The 11970-nt window shown below is 32.4% G+C and overlaps 1 protein-coding gene across 1 annotated transcript; it reads left to right on the top strand.

Annotated features, from left to right (window-relative positions):
- The first annotated feature begins 1151 nt into the window (after positions 1–1151).
- LOC123656407 (ribosome biogenesis protein WDR12 homolog) lies at positions 1152–7544 on the top strand. The gene is made up of 9 exons (XM_045592097.1): positions 1152–1210; positions 1294–1593; positions 2153–2293; positions 2481–2656; positions 2990–3054; positions 3710–3854; positions 5674–5775; positions 6253–6382; positions 7078–7544. Exons 1-9 carry the CDS (start codon positions 1152–1154, stop codon positions 7220–7222), a joined length of 1263 nt encoding a protein of 420 aa, XP_045448053.1. The 3' UTR covers positions 7223–7544.
- The last annotated feature ends 4426 nt before the right edge of the window (positions 7545–11970 follow it).

Raw genomic sequence — 11970 nt, 5'->3', positions numbered from 1 at the left:
TACATAAAATTAAAATTAAATATTTCTTTTATATGTGACTATTAAGAAGTGTCAAAAATCTCTTTATAAAACAATACATATTACTACTGCTATAAAAAAAGGTACTATACAAATATACAAACTCAAAGGAATATATTCCTTTATATATATTCTATCTTATCATTGTTTTGCAAAATAAAAGTCAAAAGTGCATACTAAAGGCCCGTGCAGTATTAATTTGAAAACCAGTACAGACCACTGGCGTAGTGATGGGTGGGTCATCATACCCCGGGCGCTATCACAAAGGGGCGCCAAATAGTCCGCAAAAAAGCCTCCTCAAGTTCACGCCAAAAATGGCACGAACTCATGTGTTTTGCTCATAGTCACCACGCTGCGTAGGCGGGTTGGTGACCTCAGGGCTGGTTTTATTGCACCGAAGACGCTGCTAGCCATCTTCGGCCTGTGTATTTGAAAGCCAGCAGTTGGATGGTACTTCCGCCATCGGTCGGATTTTTAATTTCCAAGGTCGTAGTGGAATTGTGTTATCCCGTAGTCGCCTTTTACAGCACCCACAGGAAGAGGGGGGGGGGTGGCTATATTCTTTACTGCCGTAACCACACAGCATTAGGTATTAATATATAATGTTAAATACAATGTTATATCATTATATGAGCTAATACCGGTAAAAAATATACCAGTATAATAGATATATCGTTATTTCATAAATGGTGTTATGTCTGTCGAGAAAAATTAACGTTACCGAATTTTTAACGGTATTCCAACTTTCTAAGCCCTGCCTTAAATACGTATTTAAAAGTTTGTTGTAAAATATTTTTCACCTTTTTTACCCACTTTTGCGATTCTAGCTTTATTTGTTTTGCTCTAGTTACTATGTTGAATAATTTAAGAATCAGAAAGATCTTTATCTTTTTTTAGTGTATAAATTATAAACCGGTGAATTGTATTGATCTATCATGTATTTTTCTTTAGTTTTTCGTTCTTTTGGCAGCACTGAGTCAATGTTAATCATTTGTCAGATAAATGTCACTTTCGTTTGTATTGTGGTTGTCTGGTTAACACATGTGTTACGAATAATTTCACAAATTTAATATTACAACACCTATTTTAAATATAAAGCTATTGTTATTGTAGTGTATAAACTATTTATTATCATGGCAGGTGATACAGGTGAAGCACAGCTGCAAGTACGATTTATAACTAAACAGGAACAGTGAGTACTTTTATTAATTTATAAATTAACATGAGTTACCGGTGTTAGTACTATAACCAATTCATGCGTTCTATTAATTACAGATATGCAGTATCAGACAGTCCATATGCCATACAAAGTAATGTACAACCTTTAGAATTAAACAAGCTTCTCAATGGACTTTTAAAAGAAAGCAAACCATCAATAGAAAATAAAGTAGAATTCGATTTTCTAATATGTGGCGAGTTATTAGTTACGTCAATCTCAGAGTGTCTGCAAGACAAGGGCCTTTCAACAGAAGACACTCTAGAAATAGAGTATCTAGAACGCTTTCCCGCTCCGAGTCCTCAGGATTGTTTAATGCATGATGATTGGGTGTCAGCAGTTCATACACATGGTAACTGGTAAGTTTATTCTTTAAAAACGTATATCACAATGTTATATATGAACTTTATAAAGTTACACTCTATGAATAATAAATTGTTCATATTTCATCACTTCAGCCTAATACAGTCCACTGCCGAACGTAGGCGTCCACGAGTTCACGCCAAAAATGGAGTGAACTCATGTGTTTTGCCCATAGTCACCACGCTGGGCAGGCGGGTTGGTGACTGCAGACCTGGCTTTGTTGCACCGAAGATGCTGCTGCCCGTCTTCGGCCTGTGTATTTCAAAGCCAGTAGTTGGATGGTTATCCCGCCATTGGTTGGCTTTTTAAGTTCCAAGGTGCTAGTGGAACTGTGTTACCCCTTAGTCGCCTCTTAGGACATCCACGTGAAGAGAGGGGGTGGCTATATTCTTAATGCCGTGACCACTCAGCAATGTTCATATTTCACGCAACAATACATTACATAATGTTATTATATTGTATAATAATGCTATTATATTGTTATTTATAGGAATGTTATTATATGAAACAGCATGTGTTATTTAAAGCAGTATGTAATATTAAATATTATTTTAGGATATTATCTGGGAGCTATGATAACAGCATTCATATTTGGAACACAAAAGGACAACACAAACTTGCTATACCAGGCCACACATCACCAGTAAAAGCAATTTCTTGGGTATCTTTTAATGGAAATCAGGCAGTATTTGCAAGGTAAATTTCATAATATTAATAAGTTTTCAAATTAGGCTGACAATACATTTGTCTGAAGTAACAGCACTAATTACATAGTCTGAAGAAAAGTTCGAATTAATTCAGTAGTTGAAGATTTAAATCAATTTTATTAAAAATTAAATGAATGTGGATATATATATATGCATGTGTAATTTAATTCTTTTAGTGGTTCCCATGACCAGTCAGCAATGTTGTGGGTATGGAATGTATCCAGTAACTCAGTGGAATGTGTGGTTACTTGTCGTGGGCACGACAAGGGTGTTGAATGTTTGGCAGTATCTGCAGATTCGAAATGTTTCGCTACGGGCAGTTGGGACAACAATATCTGCCTTTGGAGTACAAGTATGTGGTTTTATTTTTATATTAATATTTTTGTTATTATACTGTCATGTATGCAGTTTTCTCTAAGTTTTCTGTGTTTCTCAAAGTTATCAAAGAGAGTAAATTCTTACAAGTTCATCTAAATTTTTCTTTAGAACTTCCCAAAGTGATTTGTTTAAACTAAGTGTCTTTATCATTAGATTTTTTTTAATGTTTAACATATCGTGTCTGGTAAGATAGGCAACTTAATGCTTATGTTTAATAGCCGAATGATGTACATACACATTAAATATTATAAGTTTAATAAGAAAGTTTACTGCTGATGAATATTTTTAAAATCGGATTTTTTTTAAGGTCTTTCTGATGAAGATAATGTGCCAGCAAAAAAAAAGCAAAAGCCAGAACAAGGAAATACAAGAGTAAGTTGGTGCTATGTGAAATACCAATATTTTAAAAGTAAAATAAATCGTATTATTATTATTGTCTTGTAATAAAAAAAAAGTTGTTTTTCGGGAATTTTTGCAAAAATTATTTGTCAATAAGTAATAAATGCTTAATATTCAACAATCAGGCACAGATCTGCACGGACAAAGAGGCCTACAACATAGTCAAATATTACTAGATGACACACTCAATATCTGGCCTTAGTAGATAATAATTATGTTTTGAAGGTCTAGAAACACAAGATGACATGGTCCTTGTATTTATAAATTAGTTTCTTATGAGCGGGAATCAAAAACGTCACAATTGTCAGCAAAATAGCCAGTGATTACTGCGTCAACATGTCAATCATTCGAAATGCTACAATTTATTATGTAATGTGTCTATGGGCATGACATTAGATACACACACTATATTGCGTTTTTGGTGCGACAAAGCCAGTCATTCGAAAACCAACCAGCCTGCCCAGCGTGGTGACTATGGGCAGCACACATGAGTTCACGCCATTTTCGGCGCGAACTTGTTTAGGCCTATGTCCAGCAGTGGACTGCGATAGGCTGAAGTGATGATGATGACTCTTTATTGACAGTGATACCAGCTAACAATTGAATTATATTTTTTTTTCTATTTTAGGAACCATCAACAGTGCTAAAAGGTCATAGAGAAGCAGTATCAGGAGTACAATGGATGGATTTCAACACTGTCGTGTCTAGTGGGTGGGACCACCTACTTAAAATATGGGATTGTGAACTTGGAGGGATCAAGCAAGAAATAGCAGGTAAGTTTTATAACTTGCATTTTTTTTTCATGATAATAACCTATGATAGAGGTGGTCAACCGTCTGAAATAAAGGGGACCCGGTGGTCTAGAAGCTCAGCATTACATGAGTTTTTACAAAACTTTTGAAACTTTGAAGGGACTATTTTATTAAAAAATCTGGCGGCGCGCGAAAATTTAGCTCTTCTATGAGTATGAAATAAAAAAAAAAAAAACGGATTTTTGATCATTATAAACTTATAGCTGGACGAAAAATGAAAAATAAACTTTCTTTAAGGAATGGCGCGTTGTTGAAATTTTCAGTTTGTAAATTTCTATTTTTAACCGACTTCCAAAAAAGGAGGAGGTTCTCAATTCGACTGTATTTTTTTTTTTTTTTTTTTTTTTTTTTTTTTTTTATGTATGTTACATCAGAACTTTTGACTGGGTGGAGCGATTTCGACAAATTTTCTTTTAATCGAAAGGTGGTGTGTGCCTATTGGTCCCATTTAAATTTATTTGAAATCTAACAACTACTTTTCGAGCTATATCTAATAATGCGTTTTTACTTGACGCTTTTTTCGTCGACCTACGTTGTATTATACCGCATAACTTTTTACTGGATGTACCGATTTTGATAATTCTTTTTTTGTTGGAAAGGAGATATCCCTAGTTTAGTACCATGATAAGGAAACCAGGATCTGATGATGGGATCCCAGAGAAATCGAGGGAAACTCTTGAAAATCCGCAATAACTTTTTACTGGGTGTACCGATTTTAATAATTTTTAATTTAATCGAAAGCTGATGTTTGTCATGTGGTCACATATAAATTATATAGTAATCTGATAACTACTTTTTGAGTAATCTTTGATAACGCGTAGTTACTTGACTATTTTTTCGTCGATCTACGTTGTATTACTCGTCGATGTAATTGAAGTCGGTTTTTTTTTCGTTTGCGAGCAAACACAATTATTTAATCACGTTTTGCATGTAAAAACACAAAAATATTCAACGCAGATTTTATTTTTCGTCCTGCGATAGCTGTTAATGTATTAAATGACATATTAAAATTTGAAACGAATCGACTGAGTAGTTTTTTGTTTTGAGATAAACGCATTTAAAATTTTATTCACGGAAATTCTCAAGAAAATGAGATTTGAACGTATACTTACGATTAATCAGATATTCCAGTACCATATAGTATATCCTCAGTCCTTTCGGAGTCTTCAATTTCTTCAGTTTTGTCAACTCTCAAAACTGAAATATTTCCCTTTACTACAGCTCAGGTAAAGAAACCGAACCACCGACCAATTGCTTTGGCGCTGACCTTTTAAATAGATTTTACAATATGAAAGACTGAAAATATCGTTACCAAATTTTAACTGTATACTTTTGAAATTCTATACTTTCGAAATAAGAAAAAAAAAAAAAAAAAATCGAAATTTCTAGACCACCATTCCCTAAGTTTTTTTTTAAAGTTATTACTGTTATTCATTTATATTTGTGATTCTAGACTTCAAAAAGAATGAAAATGTGTTTTTTTTTAAATAAAACTATCGTATAAATTAAAAGAAAAGAAATAATATTTAAGTAAATCGTGATTTGCAGTTTGATAGAATTTAGTGATTATTTATCATCACTCGTCATCATCATCATCAATTTATCAATTGATTACTAAAGTAGTGATTGCTCAAGGATGTTTAATTATAATCTGCATCTTTCATTCATCATTATTATCTTTAACAATACACCTTAAATTGTGTTGTCATGTCATGTCATGAAATTATAGACTGTATATTTATAAACAATTAATCTTCAGTATTTTAAATATTTTTTGTAGGCAATAAAGCATTCTTCGATGTTGATTGGTCTCCATTGACCAGTAGCCTCATAACAGCATCAGCAGACAGACATATTCGTCTTTACGACCCTAGGTCCACAGGTAATTTATTTATTGTTTTTGTTTTACTACCTAATGTACATGTAGTATGTATGTGAAACAAAAAAGGCTGTTGTGGGTTCAATCCCTGAGCTTGGCAAATGTTTGTATATGCTGTTCAAGTGTTTGCTGTTAGTGGACGTTTGTGCTTGTGTATTTGTTTGGGACTGGACCCCCAACACAGAATTTTCATCATTTATTACTTGCTGATCCGACAGATGTTGTCCGTTCCTGCAAATTGTCAAACATATAAAATTAAATTATTCATTGATTTTTTTTCAAATATTTTCCTATTTGCAGAAAATTTTCTTATTGTTCATTCCATAAAAACTGACCGAAAAAGTATAAGAAAACTAAGAAAAAAATTGGCTGTAATCGAGTTTTGCGTTTAGCAACACATTTAGGGATTAATTTTTCATTGATAAAAATAAACATCGATTTGTAAAGAGAAATTCAAATAATGAAGTTTATTTTTTACAGATAGTATTGTAAAGACGACATTCACGTCACACACGGGATGGGTTCAATCAGTGAGGTGGTCTAAGACTCGAGACACACTATTCCTTTCTGCTGGTTATGACGGATTGGTCAAACTATGGGAGACAAGGAGGTATGTCTCACAAAAATAAATGATAACTAGCTGACATAAGAAACTTGAGAAAGAAAACACTGTCATTTTTTAGCCATATTATAAAGTTTTTTTTAGAGATTAATCTTTGTTTAAACACATAAATATGTGTCTATGTTAAACTCATGAACTGTTTATTTGAATACACATACATATCTAATACTATTAAACGAGCAATTCTTGTATATATATATCAAATCTGAATGTCGGAAACGGCTCCAACGATTTTCATGAAATTTAGTATGCAGGGGATTTCAGGGGCGATAAATCGATATAGCTAAGATTCGTTTTTAGAAAATGTCGTTTTATCCCTGTTTTTAGGCGATGAAAAAATGGCTACAATATCTTTAGAATGCGAAGGTAAATTTCGCAATTGTCAATATAGTTGTTATAGCTTAGGTGGGAAGTTAGCCGGTCAGGATCGACCGAGAAGACCACGGTTCAAAATCTCATGTCTCCAGATCGATTATTTTTCCTTTTTTTTTTTTAAATTACACTCATGATTTTTTTTAAATAAACAGTTCATATTTTTTTACTAAAAATACCGAGCTCGGTCACCTAGGTACTTTATTTGATAATAGATGTAGGGAAATTGTTGTATATAACATTTCATATATTTTTTTGACAAGCAAGTGAAAAAGTGAACTTAAGAGCTAACAATTAATTTTTTTTTTCAGTCCAAAAACACCTTTGTATGATTTAAGCGGACACGAAGATAAAGTTCTGTGTTGTGATTGGTCAAACCCTACGTTCCTTGTGACTGGCTCATGTGACAATACTCTAAGAATATTTAAATCCAAGCATGCTACAGGAAATGCATGATGTAATATTATTTATTTTACAACTTTCCACATTCATTCTAAACTTAGACAAATGTTCGTCCAAAATGCAATCAATTAATTCACACATAACACATTTTTAGTTTTGTGGATAGCGAATTGTATTTTTATGATACTCAGTAGAAAAATTTCACCTGTAGTCTGTAATTCTATAATGTTGTTTGACATATTATATTGAATTTCCAACATTAGTTGGATAGTCATCAAATTTGTAACATTTTGCAGATTTGTCTTACATTTGTCAGTATGAGAGGAATATTGAGCGTTTCATTGTATGACTTTTAATAAAGCTATTTTTATTTTAATCTTGTTTTATTCATTGATTATATTATAATACCTCTAAAAATATCAATGCTTTCTCCATTGTGACAAAATACATATATCTTTAATTCAATTAAATTCCATAAATAATACGAATACCTAATTGATTACCAACAAAGACAAGATATATTAATAGATGAAATATAAAACAATTAAACCGCAGCAAGTATTGAATAGTTAATTAGATATGCATAGATTATATTTTGTATAAAATTGACCACCAGGCTGAGTGATAATTATAATAGATAGAAGTTGTGGGAAATATACATATATTATAATTATGAATTAAGCCTAACCGGAAATAACTAATAGGGATGTTAAGGTGATTTTGTCTGAAGTTATTGAAAAGGATAAAAAAATAAAATGATGTACGAAATTTGGTTTTGCTTGTTTTATTTCAATCATTTGCTCTTACAAAATATGTTCAATGCAAAGGAACATGACTCGTCACAATAAAACACGCTTCTTAGTACCATTTTGTATTTTTTTTTTGTTATTTATATATTATTTTAGTCTCCATTCAGCATAACTATAAATAATGCGGGTCACATAAAATGCTCATAGCACAATATAGAAACTTGCAAACACTTTGTAACAAAATAGATACATAACTTTCTTCTATGTGTTTTCTCTGAGAGAAATGCTTTACACTATTATCATAGTTATGCCAAATCTCACACCATAACACAACGAAGCAACATGTCCCTTAAAAATATTCTTTCTTACCAACAATTTCATCTTTTTTTTACATTTTATGAATTTTTATTTTTTGCATTTCGTATTCCTAGGCTACCTAACTAAATTTTTATCTAAACTATTCTACTATCTAGACTAGTCTGCTGGGTAGAACACCACACTATATTAATACACATTGGACAAATACATTCGTATCGACACTTTCCACAGATTTTTTTAATTTTCTTTCTTTACACTTAGTCAACTACATAACAAAAGAGGTGAAAGCAAACTTGTTCAACTGAAACTTATCTGAATTTTATGTTCCTAATGTTCTTAGTTCTCTTACGCTACGGGAGCGGGGCGCGTCCGCGTCGACACCGACCTCAGTCCATTCAAATTAAATTATTTAATAAACTAACAAAGGAAACTACCCTAGAGTCGGCTTAGGGCGCCAGCGCGCCTCGCTCCCTGAAGTATGCTAGGTCTCTATTATATCTATCTTAGCGTCAAAACATTTTTTTTTGCTAAAGTAACCTATCTATAGTTAAGCCTAAACCCTAAGCTATCCTTCAAATCATCTTCACTCCCTTAGCTTGTCTATTCACGGTTTCATAACATTTCAACATTCGCTTAAAACTAAATGACTTATTTTTAAAAACATTTACTTAACACTTCTGTTCATCGACATGATTTACTTCAGTTGTATCGCAGTTTTGTTATTTAGGAATGGGTTCCTCAATATGCATTTTGTGCTTCAGTTTGAGTAGCTCTCACGATATAAAATAACAAATCCTCATCGATAATCTCATTGTAACGTTGATCACACATGTCAAGTATGTTGAAGTGAATCTAACTAGGAACATCTACGATTTTATCTTCAGAATTTAATCTTTACATCATGTGTGAAAAAATGCAACGATTAGACAGCCACATTATTTCCTTTGAGTCGTCATACAAAATATTTTAACCAGTTTAACATTATTACTACGTTTATGAATACGGTAAGTCCTCTTATTACCTGTAAAAATATCATGTAAAGCACATGCAAACTGCCATATTGTATCGTTTTCTGTGCATTATTTTATACGAAGCTGAAGGCACTACTATCAAATGAAGATTATTGCTTATATTGAAGGAAGCATTAGAAAAATAATTCACTCGAATTTTTGCTTTTGACGGTGTTAAACTATACACACTATACACTACTAGTCACCTATACTCTGTGATTTGTATTATCTTAACATTATTATATCTGGGGAATATTAATCTGTTTTCTGGAATGAAATAATAGTCTTTATAAATGGATACTGGAGTGGATGGGAACATTTTACAGTCGTTTACGACTTAACCAAATGTAACTTTAAAAGTAAGGGTCGGGTTCGAAAGTAGTAAAATAATTTATACGTCGAATCTGTTTATAAATGCAAAGCGGAAATATCTATCGGAAGACTGCTTTTACAGGAAGCCACAGTGTACACGAACACTAAACGACCGATTTACTTATCTAAGTACCACACCTGCGACATCTGTAACATTTACCTACATCGCACTTCAGTAGTCATATTTTTCAAGAATTACAAGAATTAAGGCGGTATTAGTCAGTTCAAAATATTTGGCTTGACCAGAAATTATACGAGTATAAATCTGATCTGTGGAGTTCCTACATGCTCTGTCCATTGTTAAGTTACAGTAATTTTAGTTAGATTAACTCCCATAAGAAAATTTTATTCTGTATTAGGTATTTACTTTGTTCCAATCTACTTTTTGAAAGGATGAAATGTCCGTTAATATATTATAGTAATAATTACTTTATAGATCCCCTTTTCCAAGACAAAGACGATTTTGTTGAATTGTGTTCTATGAAAAATTAGACACGTAGGTAGATCGTAGGTATACTAATGGTAAGAATTAAAAAATCTATTGTGTTGTTACTAATTTTCAAAAACTACTTTATAATTTTTTTTCGACGACTATTTGATCTCAGTCTATTCCTGAAAATTATTGAAACAAATAACAAATCTACTAATTCGTTCAAAGTCTACGTCGTTCATTCAAAACCTGTCTCGCCATCTAATTCAGTTCCTGTATTGTTTTAATATAAGTCTGTTCACAGGTTTTGAATAAAGAAGATATCGCTTAATCGTCAGTTAAAATACAGTTAATATATCAAACATTTAACTAGTCTTCAGTCCCTGGGTTGTATAAATATTTCCCTACTTCTTACTCGATTTTAATGATTTGTATACTTTGGTTCTGATGAAATTCTTGACGTGCCAAAATAGAATTAAACAGTTGCGATATAGTAGGCTTTTACTCGTACCCATCAACAATGTATATACATGTATACATATTCATGTATAATTTATATATATTCAATATAAAAATATCAAATTTTATATAAAGTCATAAAGTGTACCCAAAACCTACGTGATGGTACAAAATGTGTGCTCGTTTACGCCAAAACGGCGTTTATACGTTGGATTTCGAATCCGTCACAATTTATAATGTGGAAATCAATCGTGGAATTTTTATTTGATGTTTTCTAGTGGAATGTGCCGACCGCCTAAAAATAACAACTACAGTTGATTCAGTACATGATTCTCAAAAAAGGATCACTTCATTATTCACGTATTTCAAACATGAGTTTTAACGTACAAAAATTTGTATAGACTCGTAAAATGTATAAATAGACTTTACATACAACTGCTTATTGCTAATGTTGCCATAGTATCATATCATCAGCGCCGCGCCGCCGCCGACTGCTCGGCTATCGCACTCGTACGGTTAACACCACTATTGCGTTCGTTCCCCAGGACACTATTTGAGTATGAATCAAAACATGGATCAAGAAATAACTATCTGGAGGTTACGGTATACATAAATTCAGTCTGTAGTTGGGTTTGGCAACGACGTTTCTATTTATTATGAATTGAGATAAAAATAAAAATCTTCATTACGAAAATACATTTCTAAATTCCTTTTTTAAACGGAAGTGACATTTGCGACAGAAACGCGTACAACAATGGTGAGCAGCGAGCAGTGGTTATCTCAGGATGAGTGAAATGAGATGATTTATATTTGATGTATGCTATAACCTTAAAAGCGCCATGTGTGGCATAGATATACCGACGCTCGAATTTGTTACAATATTTAAACGAAATTATGAACCGATAGATTGTTAAAAAATGCTTTAAAAATAGGTACTTGCGATTCTTGGAAGACTGCACCAGTATGAATGAATAATGTAGATAATACTGTATAGTTTATATGTATAGTATCATTTCCAAATAAAACGACTAAAGCACCATGCCAAACACATTTTAAACAAATACATATAATAATCACGACCTTCGTCCCACGTGGTGGTCAAAAATACCTATGCCATCTATTTAATGTCTTAGCAAGAAGTTAATATACATAATAGCTGTTACGGCCTCTTTCTTGTTATATCGCGATATCTTTTTTGTATTTTAAAAATACAAATTTCTCGAAAGATTTTTAATCTTCGGAATAATCATTTGCACGACGTCTAAACGATAAACCTTTTTTTATCATAACATATAAGTCGTTCCTTCATACTTTACAATTTGGTAGAATATAAATTTTTTTCCATATGATATGACCTTTTCTGTTCTCTTCCTTACGCTAAACCGCGCAGATAATGCTTTCCTCCTACTACCATTATAAACCAGGAAAATCATGATTTCGTTACAAAGAAATTATAAAATCTAC

Source organism: Melitaea cinxia, chromosome 9 (genome assembly GCF_905220565.1).
Source record: "Melitaea cinxia chromosome 9, ilMelCinx1.1, whole genome shotgun sequence".
NCBI classification, from domain to species: Eukaryota; Metazoa; Arthropoda; class Insecta; order Lepidoptera; family Nymphalidae; genus Melitaea; species Melitaea cinxia.
This window is presented reverse-complemented; position numbering and strand designations above follow the sequence as displayed.

Bases quoted from the DNA above. Each gene is read 5' to 3' on its own strand.
- LOC123656407 (XM_045592097.1), top strand. From the start codon at position 1,152: ATGGCAGGTGATACAGGTGAAGCACAGCTGCAAGTACGATTTATAACT. The intron at 3,055-3,709 runs GTAAGTTGGTGC...TTTCTATTTTAG, and splicing joins CAGAACAAGGAAATACAAGA to GAACCATCAACAGTGCTAAA. The intron at 3,855-5,673 runs GTAAGTTTTATA...TATTTTTTGTAG, and splicing joins GATCAAGCAAGAAATAGCAG to GCAATAAAGCATTCTTCGAT.